The 16,038-nt window shown below is 45.9% G+C and overlaps 2 protein-coding genes across 4 annotated transcripts in view; one reads left to right on the plus strand and one right to left on the minus strand.

Moving 5' to 3' along the window:
- Window positions 1-16,038, plus strand: part of DOCK1 (dedicator of cytokinesis 1) — a 542,215-nt gene that overhangs the window by 229,087 nt on the left and 297,090 nt on the right. The gene's annotated exons all lie outside the window — the stretch shown is intronic.
- The window catches only part of INSYN2A (inhibitory synaptic factor 2A), a 62,300-nt gene that overhangs the window by 6,528 nt on the left and 39,734 nt on the right, over window positions 1-16,038 (minus strand). The window contains exons 3-4 of one of the 2 annotated variants that reach the window (XM_027112940.1): window positions 11,716-11,787; window positions 4,685-5,313 (exon numbers count right to left, since the gene is read on the minus strand). In XM_027112940.1, coding sequence (XP_026968741.1) covers window positions 5,292-5,313; window positions 11,716-11,787 — 94 coding nt within the window. In that variant the 3' untranslated portion in view covers window positions 4,685-5,291. Of the gene's footprint in view, window positions 1-4,684; window positions 5,314-11,715; window positions 11,788-16,038 lie in introns of those variants that run through there. The other variant, XM_027112939.1, reaches the window with a different exon arrangement.

Raw genomic sequence — 16,038 nt, forward strand, 5'->3', positions numbered from 1 at the left:
CTGTTTGCGGCCTGCCTCCCCCGCTTCTACTCCTGGCTTCCCCTTTTCTGGAAGAGTCTGCAAGATGGGCGGGGTCAGCAGGGTGCGGCCAGTTGTGCTCTTCGAACCGGGAGTCTTGTGATTCCCTTCCCACTTTTCCTGTGGGCTGCAGGCCCTGCTGTGGTTTTCTGCATGATGCTGCTTCTAAGCTCAGTCGAGGGCAGTGCACCTGCCCTCTGCGGTTTGGACCTGCCTTCCCAGAGCAGTTCCAGCTCAGAGACTTAGCCCTCATTGAACAGGCAGACAGGAGCGTGTGTGTTCCAAGTCTGGCCTCTAGACCTTGTCCTCATCTGTTAGGGCTCGGCTGGGGCTTGGCACAGCTTCCTGCAATGCCCAGGGTCTCAGCGTCCGGCCGCACACGAGGCTGGAGGCTGCTGGTGGTACCGTCCGCCTCCTGCAGGCCAGATCTGGCGTTTGTAGCGCACCGTCGAGGGGACACACGCATCATGCGGAACACTTGCACCTCCGAGGAGAAGCAGCCTGGAAAAAGTCCTGACTCTGGAGAGTCCGAGCCTGAGTGTGAAGGGACTGGAGCCAGGCCAGCCTCCGCTAAGCTGGCTGTTCTCTCCTTTAGTGCCTGAGGTACAGCGCAGACTGCAGACTGTGCCGGGTGATCCAGAGCGGCCCCAGGACTGCTGGGGCTGTTGACAAGATATAAATCCCCGGGAGCTATCATTGTTTATGTTTTATCTCTCTCCTTCCCCTGCCTGCATCCATCCAACAAAATGCTTGCGTTGAGAGCTCCGTGGTAACTGAAGCCGTGCTGCCAGGCGTGCCACCGAAAGCCACTGGCCACATCTGTGTGGCTCGCGGTGATGAAGGATTAAAGCCACGGGCTGCAGACTGCATTTTTTGGTTAGTCTTTTTCTCTTGAAAATAGAAGTTTTATGTGTAGGGACTTGGCTTACAGAATTATTACTCTACATTTCCAAAGAAATAAAAACCTGCGCTGAAGCTCAGGCTGCTCTGTCAGCTGGCACCAGCTTTATTTGCTTCCCGGCATCTCTGCTGGGCTTTGTAGTAACACTTCTCCCCACGGCTTCATGCAGTTTTGCAGAAGAGCGTGGTCCCAGCATCTCCAGCGGATGCTGTGCTTGTCTGCTGCTCCTATAAATACCCGGGCCCTGCCACAGTTTCCTTAGCAAGATGTCGCCAGCTCCTTGAGTTCATTGAAGGGGAAATGGATTTAGAACATTCCTTTCTCCAATCCCCTGGGTGTAGCAGTGAAGAGTTAAAAGCAGGTGAGTTCGGCTCCCAGGCATTGTGTGTTTCCTGGACTGGAAGAAAACCCGAAATCTCTGATTTCTCCAACCTTGACGGTGTTGGCGGGGCTCAGTGGACTGCAGAGCGGAGGCCTCCGTTTTTAATTTTCTTTGAATCAGATCGCAGAGTCCCCGGTGCTCGGTGTGGCTCCGACTGACCCACGCTCTGCCACCGTGGATACATCATCCCACCTTCAGGGACCTGAGCTTCCCGGGCTGTGAAACGACAGTGGAGATGCACACGCCCACCGCCGGGGGCCCCATGGAGCCACCACGCCCACACGGAAACTCAGGCAAACTCGGGGCAGCCAGCTCGCTGGGGCGTGTGATGGCTCTCACAGTGTGCTCAAAATGCAGTGCTTTATGTCCGGCTGGCTTCACGTCAGCGCCTTGGATCACACAGTGTTGTTCAGAAGAAGCTGAAAGTCAGGCTCCAAGTCACAGGCTGGGTTGTCTCCCTTGCAAGCCTGGTGAACCAGGCACATCTCTTTTTATTTACTCCTCAGCCTCAGTTTACATATGTGGTCCCGGCTGTGCCTTTAGGCAGTGGGAGAACCAGGACCCAAAATAGCCATCATACTTCCCTGGACGCATCTCCCTGTGACTACTGAGGGGCCCCATCCATCTGGCACGTCCAGAATCAGAGCGTTTCCCCAGCCTGCTGCTCTGTCTTCCCAAAGTCAGCTGCCATGCGGGCACCTTGGCGTCTAGCTGGACTCGCCCTTCCCACCTGCTTCCATCAGCTGGGTACCGTGCAGCCACCCTCAGCAATCTCCAGCGCCTTCTTCTGCCCCCAAAGAACTTAGGCAGTTTTCACTTTGGCCACTGAAACAGCCGTTCAGTGCTTCTCTCTCCGTCTCTCTCTTGCCCTAACGCGTTTTCCAAGTACCAGAGTCACCTTAGGAAAACCTGAAACTCCTTGACAAACTTCCACTCGTCCTTTAAACCGAGGGCACTTGTTGCCTCCTCCTTCCATGGATTTTCTAGACTAACCACATGTGCCCGCCCCTCCGTCCCGTCCAAACTCCTCTGGTCCACACTGCTCAGGGTCTCTGCACATTTTTATCAGAGTACTTCTGGCTCATGTTGGATCATAGCTACTTTTTCTCAGTTCTGTGAAACGCATCGAGGGATAGACCATGTTGAATTCAACTGCATCTGTGATGCCTTTAATACAGTGACAGACTCAGCACGTGACCTCTCTGTTTACTGAATTGAAATAAACTGATGAACTGAACCCGAATCCCCTCACTTCCAGTCTCAGCAGAATGCTGCCTCTGTTTTCTAGTTATAACTTACTCATCAAAATGAACATATGTACAGAAAATATGTCCATATGTTATATACCTGTTGTGTATATGTATGGAGCTTGTTCCAATAGTTTCCAGTATTAATAATTTGAACATAGAAATGATTCATCATAACTCTGAATCCTTCTTCCGCCACTTTTTCACACAGTAGGTGCCTAATCAAAGTTTACAGAGTCACTGTAAGATTTAAAATACTAGAAATAGATGGGTATTCAATAGTACTAATACCTGAACTATAGGATCTATTCCCTTTTCGTGATGGCCTATGGCAAGGAAATTACGGTTATGGTTATAAAAAGCAAAACATTAGCCAGTTATTCTAGCTATAAAGTATATTCCAAAGTATCCAAAGTTATAGACAGTGACCTTTCTGAATACATCGTGGTACGTAGCCTGACCACGCAGGAGGGCAGTCCTTCCTTTTATGCTTGACTGAAGCTCCATCCTCGGTATCTTTCTTATCTGTGACTCCACTGGAATGCAAAGAGTGGTCTGGCACCCGGGCTTCATCTGAGTGCCCAAATTTGAGGGCTGGCCAGATGCACAGGGATCAGGGAACTGCGTTTGAGCCTCCTATAATTTTGCGCCACAGAGAGGTCGAGGCAGAAAGACTCAAGCGCTGTTTATAACCTCCAACCATAATCATTTCTCGAGTAAGAAAGGGACCAGATCACTAACAGTGTCACATGTGTATTAAGCATATCTGATGTCACACTTCTAGCAAGCCATCAAGATCAGACATTATATTTAGAAGGGATGGATAATTATTAAATGTGGACTGCCAATTCACTGCCGTCCCTGGCCTCAACAAAGAGCACACAATTATTTTTTTTAATCTTTGAGCAGGAAGTGCATTGTAACTGCAGTTAAAAGGAGAAAACACAGGACTCTCCAAAATTGTTTGTAGTGGGTCCTTCAGGTGCCAGGGCTGGAACACCCAGCCAGGTGACCTGAGTCGGGTCGGCTGAGATCTTGGCCGTGACCTTGTCTTCTGTTCTCATCTTGAGGACGGACAATCTGTTGCCCAGAGAGGAATGACTTGCGGTCACAGTGCTTGAGCTAAAGTGCAGAGCAGCCCGGCCCCTCTGAGCCACCAGCCCAGAACGCTGAGTTGCTGACGCTCTCAGGAGCTTCCCCTCTTCTGACGTGAGCAGAGAGAGAGAGAATATGGAGCAGTGACAGTTCTCAGTGCGTAGGCCAGAAAACCATTAGCTTCTTGTGCATGTCTTATGGTGTCACTGGTGACCTGTCTAAACCCCCGGGTTCCCTACCACACCTCCAGGGATGTGTTGTCTGTGGGATCAGTGCCTTCAAGGCGGCTGATGGGGCAGAAGAGTCAGCTGAGTGACAGCAGCAAACCCTAGGTGGTTTCTTTTGTCATTGAGTCCCCAAGGAATTTTACATGCTAACTTAGGGCACTCAGGTGAGGACTGGATGCTGTATCTGGCTCGTAGAAAAATCGACATGGTTGTCTAAAAGTGAATTACACTGATTTTCTCATGACACTGACAATGTCACTCCTTCACACTGTTTTGGACATAGGTGACTACCTCATTAATTTTGACTTTTGAGGGTCTTAAGAGGAGGGCTATCAGTATAATTACCCTTTCTCTGCTGAATCATTTTTAACTAATTGCTTTACAAGGAATATGTTGAAATCAGTAATCAGTTTTCACTTTTACAGCTGTAATCAGTTGCACATAGAATTTTTGATACTAAAGGTTAGTAAAAGGTCACTAAAGATGACTAAAACCTGATCCTTACATATTGGGGAAAAAGAAAGAATATATTTTTATAATTCTAACGGAATAGACAAAACTTGGGTTATTGGTTTGGGGATTTTTTTTTTTTTAAGATGTTGGGGGTAGGAGTTTATTAATTTATTTATGTTTGCTGTGTTGGGTCTTCGTTTCCGTGCGAGGGCTTTCTCTAGTTGTGGCAGGCGGGGACCACTCTTCATCGCGGTGCGCGGGCCTCTCACTATGGCGGCCTCCCTTGTTGCGGAGCGCAGGCTCAGTAGTTGTGGCTCACGGGCCTAGTTGCTCCGCGGCACGTGGGATCTTCCCAGACCAGGGCTCGAACCCGTGTCCCCTGCATTAGCAGGCAGATTCTCAACCACTGCGCCACCAGGGAAGCCCCTCAAGGAGAATTTTGAGGTCTGTTAAGTCATTCTTTTTTGTTTTTTTCTAACGTTTAGTTTACTTTATTAAAACATATTTCCTTACATCAGAATGACATCGCCTAAAGTATTATCCAAGGAAATCCTTTCTGTCCTCTTCCTCCCACCCCCTCAGTCACTGTAAATACTAGGAACAGAGCACTAAGTATTAGACAAAAGCTAATTTCCTCCACATCAGTTCATGTTAGTAAAGAACTTAATATGCACAAGTGGTGGTGATCGAAAGCAGGCCTGCAAAGGCCACTTCCACTTAGAGATAATCACTAAATGACAAAGGCAGCAAAGATTCCACTCCAAGTGGGCTCTGGACAGGCTAGACCTGGCCCCGGTTCTGCATACAAATGCAATTTACCTCTCTTAACAATAAGACTTCATTAGTTTCGAGGCGTCCAGTTCTGGTGGCTGTCCTGATTGCAGCTCCTTTTTTGCGATACTCTGGAATCAGTGGCATTTCCATGCACATTTTTGTCTGGAATCTTTGCAGCCTTCTGTTTTGTGTTCTTATTGGTGATGCAATGAATTTCTATTGATGATTTGAGAAAATGCAAACCATTACTTCTGTGAATTCCTTTTCCATCTCATAATATTAGGGTATATTTCTCGTCTTTCCTGAAACCCTCCAATCATTTTGGAAAGGACCTTGCAGAATCTGGGAGCTTCCCTGATAAACAGTTAAAGACTTCGATGCACTGGAAAGTTCCCCAGCTGCTGTAAGGCTACATGCTTAAGTGTCAGCAGCAAGGCATCCCCTTTCATCCTTGGAAATCCTCGGGCTCTTTCTCCCCCTAATCCTTCCAGTTGTTTCCAACCCTCTAGCCTGAGGGGTAGGAGAGGTGTTCTACAGAACACATCTAAACACCTCCCCAATATGCCACCCCTCCAAGATGGTCCTCTGTCCTCTGCGTCAGCTGTCCCTGGGTGGAACACCCTGGTCGCCTTCATCTCCCTGTCCTCTGCCTTTCTTCACTGTGTCTGTGGCCCCCACACCTCCGGTGCAGAAGGTTCCCTGTTGTTGTCGCTCTGTTGTTACGAGGTCTTACGGTAGGGGTTCTACGGGGTTGTCTTCAGCCAGATCACCAGTTCCTCCCGCCACCCGGTGTGTGGGGCCATCATGCCCCTCATCTCCTAGGAGTTCCATGAAAAATGCTTGCTGAGGAAACGCACAGAAGCACCAAATGGAAGGCACTCGGGTACTTTATCAGAACAGTGGTTTGAAATTTCACCTATACTTGACCATCCATGGATCATATCAAAAGATGGAAATACAACGTAGACAACAGGGCATCCTGCAAACTCCCTCCCTCTGGGGTGTTGAAAACAAAGTGATAGGCAGACGGGCAGTGTTTCCCTTCCCTTCGGGGGCCAAGTCCACTCACGGATTCACTGCATAATTATTAGTGTCACTTGAGGCTGGCTGTGGGTGGCCCTGATGATACAGAAAGGACGCAGGTGCGGGCAGTGTCCTCCTGAAGGGGACAGGTGTTGTAGGACTTGGAACTAATGGTAGGAATTCTAATACTTTACAGGAAGATTTAAATTCTGGTAAAGATTCTACTTAATTAGTCTGAATCATCATTATCATTATCTTTCAAAGCTCGCTTTCATTCCCCAAAGCCTTTGAACTGAGGTTAGCACAGGCTCTCCTCATAAAAATGCACAAATTTGAATTCAAGCCATTTTGTTGTATTATTTTACGAATTAACCACTTCAGTAAAGCAGGGAAATGGTATGTTGCATTGTTCCTTTTTGAAACAAAATCTGAACAAAGGATGAATCATCAGTTAGCGTGACTCATCAGATTAGTTTGACAAGAGACCTACTGAGATGGGGTGGATACAAAGGATTTCAACTGCTTGTGAGCAAAGATTATATTAGTACTTTATCCGTCGAATATTTTCTGAAATAATTATAGCCTATTTTGACAGGAAATATGGATGATAGCCAGAGAAGTTTTACTACAGAAAACTAAAACTTGTATCCCTTGTTATCTTGTTTCATGCTGAGATGGTCTTAAATTAGAATTTCACAATTGGTCCAGATCAAAATGGAAAGAATGTCATTTTAGGAAACAACAACTGTAGTCATGTCAACCACCTCCAAATTCCCACTGATGGACGATACCACTTTTGATGCTTGGGTTTCAGTGTCTAGGAAGCAGGGCAATCCGTTGCCCGAGGATGGTTGTCTCGGCTCTTTGTAAATCGATTTGCCAGTACGGGAATGGATGCTGTTTGGTTGAGAAATGCCCTGTGAATGCCCAGACTTTTCTCTCCAAGTAGACTTTCTTCTGAAGTTCTCAGATCCATTCCTCTCATGATTGTAGATCACTGACTCACGGCATTTCAGAGCTAGAAAGGACCTACCTGATCCCTTCCTTCAATCATGCAGGACTTGGAGATCTAATGGACACCCCTCCAAAGACAGAGGATGGCAGCTCAGCCCTGACCTCTGGGGCGCCCCTATCTGGGCATCAGTCCCAGGCAGGCTGATTTTCACAACCTTTCGTTTGTGGCCCTGGAGGCCCTTTTTCCATGAAATTGCTTCAGGATCTTTTGTCCCTTTGATATTTTTTTTCCACGACGGACTTATTTTTTTTTTACAGAGAAATATGTACTGCCACCCAAGGCAAAGGCACACATTTATTCAAGGGCTTGCGTTGCTAGAACCACAGGCAGCCGTGTCTTGGACACGGCCCCCTTTGCATGTTCCTAGGCCAAGTGTTACTGGCAACATGGTGAATTCTTACACTGCTCGGAGAGGGTACTTGGGTTTTGGGTGAAAAGCAGTGTGTAAATGCAAGATGGGCGGGACCAAATTCATTGACCCCCAGGGCTCTCTGCCTGCCAGCAAACAGGTATGACAAGTGACAACATGTGGAAACTGGCAGCTCTGATGGCCCCTCGTGTTCGCCCAGGCTCTGGGACAACCACAGGTCTTTGGCATTTTAAAATGTCTTTATTTTGAAACTCCTTCAACCTATTCAGCTCTGAGGTGCTGCGGGCATCCTCTGGGAAAGACCCAGAAGAGTGGCAGAGATGGTGGTACAGGGACTCTTAGAACATTCCTGAAGTCTAGGGTGCAGGCCCTGGTACCTGAGGGCCTGGGTGCAGAGCCAGGCATAGAACCAACTGCAGGGACTCCGAGCTTGAACTCATCCCCTCCTGATGGGATCGTCTCTACAGAGGTGTGTTTGCAGGAATTGATGGAGGATTTGTTGCAACGTCCTCCGTGAAAAGAGATGCACTTGAATCATAAAGCCTTTGCCATTTGGACACTCCCTCTGGCTCACCTCTGAGATGTTCTGGCTGCCTGCTGGCACTGCTACAGGGTCACCTGGACAGGTGGTTTCTTCTGCCCAAGGCCCGTTGTGTTCTGGATGCTTTTCTATCAGAGAAACCTCTGTCCTTCATGAAGCATTTGACATTCGAGGATTGAATCACAGGGCTGGCTGTACACTGAGAAGTTATCTGGGCGAATTCTCCCTTGCTCTACGCTCCCCATTCTTTTTTGGCAGAAGGGAGCCCCAAGGGAAATCAGCTCTCTGGAGGTATGAACAGCTGCCAGCCACCACTCTCTTGTGCCAGTCTTTGGTTTCCTGATGGGATCATGAAAGCCCCCTTCACCGAGGTGCTGGGTTAGTCACCACCACTGTGTCCCCCACAATGCAACTGCCGCCCACGCGGGGCTGGATGCTCCTGGCAAACAGGCTCCTCTGTTGTTGATCCCTGACCCTCTGTCCTCACTTCTCCAGCTGTGTGCTCACCAAGGGGATGCTGGGTTTGGATCTGTTTATGCCGTTTGTACTCACCATTGAAATGATGTGATTTATTTGAGTGTTACATAAACCAATGAGATACACTGGAGGCAAGAGAGAATTATTTCTGTGGGTTAGATGTTTTGGACAGAGGAGCTTGCTACAAAGTACTGAGTGTGACAAAGGGAGGGGCACATCGGCGCCCAGAAGGACCCTGAAATCAGGTTCTGTCACGAGACGGTGTTCTACCTCAGGAAAATGGGTGTGGTTCGTGGCAGGTACCTTGGAAGTCCAGTGGGGGTGACCACGGGCACAGAAGACATCTGGGCCTCGCCTCAAAAGATTGGCGTAACTTAAAATCACGTACATTGTAAGACAATTATATGATTCAAATTCAAATAACATGTTTACGTTTAGGATTTCTCTTTTGACTGGTGTTCCAGTTAGTGAACCAGAAGTGAGCTTTCTTTCCTCTCATCTGTAGTGCTCAGAAAACTCTTGCTAATGTCAAGAACCAAACCAGTGTCAAGAGTAACTGTTAAATTTTAACAGTTATAATTTTGAATTATATCCTATATAAAGTGATAGGAAAACTGGGAAACAGAATTTAACGAATATGTTTGTTCAACTTGGTAGTAATATCGAGACCTCTGTTTGAATTCTTAGCAGGAAGACTGCTTTTTGGGGCAGTGGGAGTCCGGCTGAAATGTTACTAGTAAGCCTCCCTTCTCTTTGCAGCAGAAGTTGGAGTGTTGGGAAATTTTTATTGTTGTTATCACTCTCATGGGGGGATTTTAAAACACTTTCCCGAAAGAGCTATCTAAAACTCCACTTCTTCTCTAGTACCGCCTCTCCCGGGATGCTCTGTGCACTTAGAGAGGGGGCTTACTCACTGTAGGGTGGCATGGCTGTAGAGGCCCCCACTGTACACAGTTCCTGAAGATGCACAGTCCCTGCAGTCACATCTTTGATGACAAGGTCTCTATGAAGAGACACGCATTTCCCCAGTTTGCAGGAGATGAGCAAAGTGGTCGCAATGACTCAATCCCTCTACCTGGTGAGTGAGTCTTACTAAATTTTGTCTAATTCTTGTGGTGCTGGAAGTCCCAGTTCTTACGATAAATGGGCCAGTGGCCTGTGTACTGGGATTCACACAGATCGCTGGGTGAGCCATGTCTAAACAGTAACCACTCAAGGCTAATTCCTGTCCTTCACAGACTGTTAAATCACTTTAAACATCACTTTTTTTTTTTTAATGTAAGTTACTTCTGGATTTAGAGCTAAATTTATGTAAATTACTTCAATTTACATTGGAGAGTGTCCTAATAAATTCTTCTTTCAGTCACCCACAAAATGTTAAGTGGGTTTACATCATCAAGCTCACTCTTCGCAACTTCTTTGGAAATCTGGGTTCACTTCGACTCTGTATAGCATTGGAGACTGGAGGCGTTTTAGCTCCCAGAGGAGCAAAAGCTAAATGGTGAGGATACTTATGCCAGGAGCTCTCAGTTCTTCATTTCTTTTCCTAATTGACTGGTTTAGTGAAAGCATTTTTTTTCTTTGAAAGCATTTTATTTTATGCCACTTACATCCCTTCACTGTTGATTCAAAATTGTTTCGCATAATATGGGTGTAGTAAAAAGATTCCCACCGACCAAACTTCTCTAAGTCTGTATTTGGAGTGCTTGACATTTCTTGCCTGGGCGCTTGATTTTCACCTCCTTGTTAATAGTGGAGAGCAATCGGGCATCTCGGCCTGCTGGGCCAGGGCTGCTGCAGGGGACCCGGGTCCCTCTGGGTAGCCAGGAGGCCTTAGCAGTTTGTGTGCCTTTTAGTAGATTGTGAGCAGGCCATGGTTCCTGCAAGGCAGGCTTTCTCAGTCTTGGCACAATTGACAGTTTGGATGGGCTGACTCTGTGTCATGGAGGGCTGTCCTAGGCATTATAGGATGTTAGCAGCATCGCTGGCCTCTACCTAGCAGATGTAGTAGCACCTCTCCAGTTGTGGCAGCTGAAAGCACCTCCCTCCATTCTTGCCAGATGTGCCCTGGGAGGCAGAATCTCCCTGGGTCGAGAACCTCTGCAGGACGGATTTCTGCTACGGTGGTACCGGAGCTCGTGTCTGCCCTGTGGTTTCTTCTGCTGCAACCACACCAGTCACCAGGTGACCCAACTCTACTTTTAAAGAACCTGGGGCCCAGTCTGGGATGCTCCATCTGGATTGGAGATGTGATGGACCCAAGACTGTGTGGACTCAAGCTTTTTGCCATTGTTAAGACATTTATACCCTCTCCCTGTCTCTGCCTTCTTGATAGGAGGGTGGTAACTTTGAAGATCTCTTTAGAAGGTGTTTTTTGGTTGAGATTGGCGTTCCTTTATACAGTTTTAGATATAAAACTGTGCAGCTTTTTCTTGTTGTTGATAATTTGGCAAATCAAGTAAAATTGTTCTTCAGGCTTAATTTAAAAAAATGAACTAAATCATAACATCTCTTACTGCTCTCATCTTTTGCTTACGAAAATTACATTTCCAAAAAGAAAAAATAAAAAAGACAGTAACCTCTCTGAAGGTCATGACCATGTCTTAAAATCCTAAATTATTGCCAAAAGCCTAACATGCTTTTTGCTTGCTGACAGTTTCTGCTGTATTCTTGTCAATGTGAGTAATCTAAACGCACTTCAAATTGAAAAACAGGAAGACCAGCCATAGGGCTCTAGACAGGGGCTTATGCCCCAAGGGACATAAGTGCCACAACCCTGGTGATTCCCCAGGAAATAAACTGCACATTGGGTTTTTCTGTGGTATTCCTAGCCCATACAGTGTGGCTTGCAGCCTTTGATCGATACCATCTGAAGGTCATATTTCACAGCCGTTACGGAACACACGGTACAGTGTTCATGGCTGTCGATTCTGAGGGAGCAAGCCATCAAACTTACACCGATTTTGGAAACACTGCTAAGATCCATTTGCCAGACCCATGGGTTCAAGCTCTCCCTCATCCTGTGATTCTGTACGTGAGGTTGAGTATTTAGAAGTAGCCTAGAATTCTGGTCAGGAGAGGTTCTTTACTTTTCGTCTGATATAACCACCCCAGCATGATCCCAGATGATTCTTGGTAAACATCATTTGTCACTCATAATAACAAAGTGGGAAGAGGAGAACATTGACATACCTATAGATAATACATGCACTGTTCCTGCATGTGTCACAATTAGCTGTGTCTTGCCCAGTCCGATATGAAAGCCTACAAGATAAGAACAGGAGAGCATTACACGTGGTGACTGCTGACTGCTGGCTTCTCTAGAGCACACAGCTCCAATCAGATTCTTTCCCAACGCCATTGCTCGTTATGGTAATAGAAATCGATCAGTGTGTTTCCCATTTTGCTCCTGTCTCTGCATTTATTGTATACGACCAATGCAACCTCTATAGCGGATACTTAAATTAAATCTAGGATGCGAACATAAACTACTGGATGAAGTAAATAACCTGATTTTGTTCTAAGCAAAGGGAATTTGGGATGTTTCAGTGCAGCTTGGTCTTTATGGTGTTTAAAAGAAACTTCGATGGGAAACCAACCCCAGATCTTCTGACTTGTTTCTGCCCCACCACCCCTCGGCCTGCGAGAGGAGGGGTCTGCAGACTGGGGCCCTCAGGCGAATCCCACTCTGAGCCAGCAAGCTAAGAGTGAATTTCACATTCATAAATGGTTGAAAAAGATTGAAAGAATAATAATATTTGGAACATGTGAAAACTAATGAAATTAAATTTTCAGTGTCCATAAATAAAGTTTTAAGTTTTGATAATAAAGAATAGTGAACATTTTTCCGTTAGTAGCTACAACACCCTTGGTCTGCAAATCCCAGGATACTCACTCTCTAGCTCTTTAGAGAAAAAAATTTGCTGACCTACGTGGTAGAGTGTCGTGCTGCATTGTCAATGCCTTCTGACACCGTCCCTGGCTACATTCTCTGGTGAGTTCTGTCAGCCCTATGAGACTAGACATTTTTAGGAGGAGAGGTGGGGGTGCTGATTCTCTTCCTATTAACAGAAATAACCTTAGAGTATTTTTTGGAGTATATTCTGGAAGGTTGTATAGACTTAAGGGTTTGATGAAAGGATTTTCTTGAATCTTTCTCAGCCCAGTCACCCCAAGAAGCTAGTTTTGGGGAGCTTTCATAATGTTTTTCCTACCACTTTGGCCGGCCTTCCCTCTCTGATATTTTTAACGTGCAGGCGTATTTTATTCTGAATATTACTTTGTGCTAAGGGACAAACATGCTAACCAGAATCTGTTAAATCAGTGGCAGAAGAAAAGCTTCCATCTGAATTGGCTTATACATACTTCGGGGGCAGATTTACGTTTGGAGAGTGACTCAACATAATAATAGTGCTCAGAAGGTTTTCTGTCAACATGGACAGTCGATATTTTATCACCTTCCCTATGTAAACTTCTCTTGCACGCATCATGGATTTTGAATTGAAATTAACTTTTGTTTTCCTCATTATATTTGGTGTTGCATAAACATTTGACAAAAGGATTTTCCTATCCATGCCACGTTGTCGCAGTGAGCTTCGGTGAACTCGGACTTGACCTTTGAGTTCTGTGCATTTCATTTATTAATCAAGTGACAATATTCTGTCCTAAAGTGTCGCCAGTCAGTGCCTGTGGCCCATGATATTCGAGCCAGAGTTGGAATCACTGTGGCTGCATTTGTGTTGACCTCTGCCCCCATTTCGGACGCCTTTGGTTGGCCACTTGGGGTCTTTTCCTCTCCCCTGAGCTTTGTCAGGAAGAGCTTGTGCATCACACCTTCCTCTTTTCCTTAGCCCTTTTCTCCTGATGACAAGCCCCAAGGGTGCATTCCTCCTGAACCTTCCTCCCTGGCTCCAGATTTGTCGAACCCATACCAAGGGTCCTCTGTGTTAGATGTTGACCTCCATTCTCCCATGCCTTATTGTATATAAAAGGCCTTTCTCCGTCCCACTGATTTTACTGGAGCTCTGTCCTAAGCTCATGTGTGACCGTGGTCATTTGTATGGTAAAATAAGCATGGTGCTTGAGCACAGGTCCTGGCAATGACATGTTTGCTGCAGGACGTGTCTGTCCCGCTGTTAGGCTGGGCTGCAGACAAGGGACAGCTCCTCTGTGTGTTGCATTGGTGTGTATTAAGCGCCAGCCAGGGGAGGGGATATGTAATAGTTTTCTGTATGCCCTAGTCACATTCTAAAGTTTAGGCTTTTAAAAGAAAACAGACGAAATCAAGGGCGTTTCCTATCCTTTATTTGAGGGGCACGCTTACTGGGCTCTAAGGAAAATCCGACTTCCATGCTTGCAGAACTTTCCTGCTCGAGACCTCAGGAAGATCTGCATCAGTTCTCATCGACACCAACACCCCTTCCTTGCCCAGGAGCATGGAGTTCCCAAGTGTCTCACTTACATTAGAGCCTCAAGTCCTCGAATTAATTACGCTACCTCATTTTACAGAGGAGAATATAGCAACACTTCAGGTCTGGGATCTCATTATTCTTAGACCCCAGGCTTCTGATGCTCCGGGATGCCCTGCTCGAACCTTGGGACCTGTGTTCTACACTTTGTATAATTGCCACCTTGGGATAGTCAATGAGTCCAGCACTGACAGGACAAAGACTTCAGGCACCTAAAACGCACAAGAGAATTCTCTTCCAGGACCTTGGGGTTCTTCAGTTATAAACTGCTCTTTTTAAAGCCCTTTCTGAACAGACTATTCTTATCACTTGGTAAAAAGCACGCATTTTTCCCCTGTTACAATCAGTAAGCAAATAATGATTAAGTGCCATTAGGTGTCAGACATCATTCTGGCTACTGAGGAGACATTTTGGAATAAGATTGTGTCCTTGTCCTCGAAGCTTACAGCAGAGTGGGAGAGCCAGACAGGCAACACAGGAACACATGAACGAATGAATGAATGGCTTTGGATACGGCTCGTTGTTAAGGAAATGTTGTACGGGTGGCTTTGGCTAACCCCCCACCCCGAGGACCCTGCATTTGGAATGAGACCTGGATGATAATGAAAGAGCAGTTAGTCATCTCCAGATCTAGAGATGAGTTTTGCAAACAAAAGGGCCATCACTTGTGAACATCGTAATGGGAATGATGTTGGCATGTTTGCAGGACAGATAAAAGGGCCAGTGTGGCTAGAATAGCTGGGGCACATGAGAGGCGGGAGGTGAGAACAGATCCTGTAAAATAGGAAGCTCTCTGGACATTGTTGTAAACTTAATGGGAAGCCGCTGTAGAGGTTTATTTATACGTGGATGATGGAATGACATGGAACCTACTTCCTCCTAACCTTTACTCTCACTCCTCCCTTTCTATCACATCATTCGCATTCAGTTTCTTTTTTCTCCCTTCTTTTCTTTGTAGCCCAACCTAACTCACATAATCCTGAGATACAGTATGGTTTGGCTGATGTCTGTTGATTAGAATCAAGTGAGTCATAATATCTGCTTTATAGAGTGACATATCTGTGTGTGGTCCCCACTTTTTTAGCTAATTTAAATGAAAATTGGGTGGTCCGCCATATTGCCACCATGTGAGAAGTGTTTTCAAGATCTCATTGCCACGAACTATTCTTGGGAAGACCCTTCAGGATGTTTCCATGGTTTTGTTAAGGACCTTTCTTTTTGAAAGGATTCAAATCTTTGGAGTCCAAAAAGGTAGTTCATAAAAACGGATGTCAGTGAGAGATTAATTTGTGGATAAAAGTTAAAGTGTTGTCCTTGTGTCATATGGTTAAGTCACAGGCTGCCTCCAGGAGCTATTGTTAATCAAGGTATGTCCACTACAATTTTATTAAGCGTGAGGGTGTTCTTAGTAGAGGTCTTAAACTGTGTAACCCATTGTGCTTATTGCTTTGATAGTCCATCTAATTGTCCTTGGGGCTTACAAGATGTAGGGTTTGGCTTCGCTGATGATTTTATGGTCACATTAATAATTGTGTTGCAGGATCTGAATAAATGTGTTCTCCAAATACAGACAAAACAGGTAAGTCCTTTCTACAGGACACACAAAGTGCCATTATGGAATGTCCCTGTTTTTTCCTTCACTTGGAAGCAAGTCATAAAACCCATACTTGGAATGATTATCTTTCTGGATTGCCATTGCCAAAAAGAGAAGCAATCCAAAAACTCTGAACTGCTGGAGCAGATGCTTCTCCAGTGACAGTAGGGCTAGAGGTCTTTTGTGATTAGAAGTTTGGAGAAGAGACAGCTTAGATTATTGATGTCAAAGCCACAGAGGGAGAACATCTTGGTCCAAAATTATAAATTTTCTGTCTTGCACATTAATTGCTACCTTTATAAAACTCTCTTCTCTTTTGTTTTGGGGAACCTATACCTTATATAGGTTTATAACCCCACACCTGTCACAATGCCTGGTACACGCTGGGTGTTTGGTTAATATTAATCTATTAACCAAATAATACAGTCAGTCTCTGTGTTCTCATATTGAAGT

The sequence above is a fragment of the Aethalodelphis obliquidens genome, unplaced genomic scaffold, assembly GCF_003676395.1.
Source record: "Aethalodelphis obliquidens isolate GAN/ISIS:26980383/991018 unplaced genomic scaffold, ASM367639v1 scaffold11, whole genome shotgun sequence".
NCBI classification, from domain to species: Eukaryota; Metazoa; Chordata; class Mammalia; order Artiodactyla; family Delphinidae; genus Aethalodelphis; species Aethalodelphis obliquidens.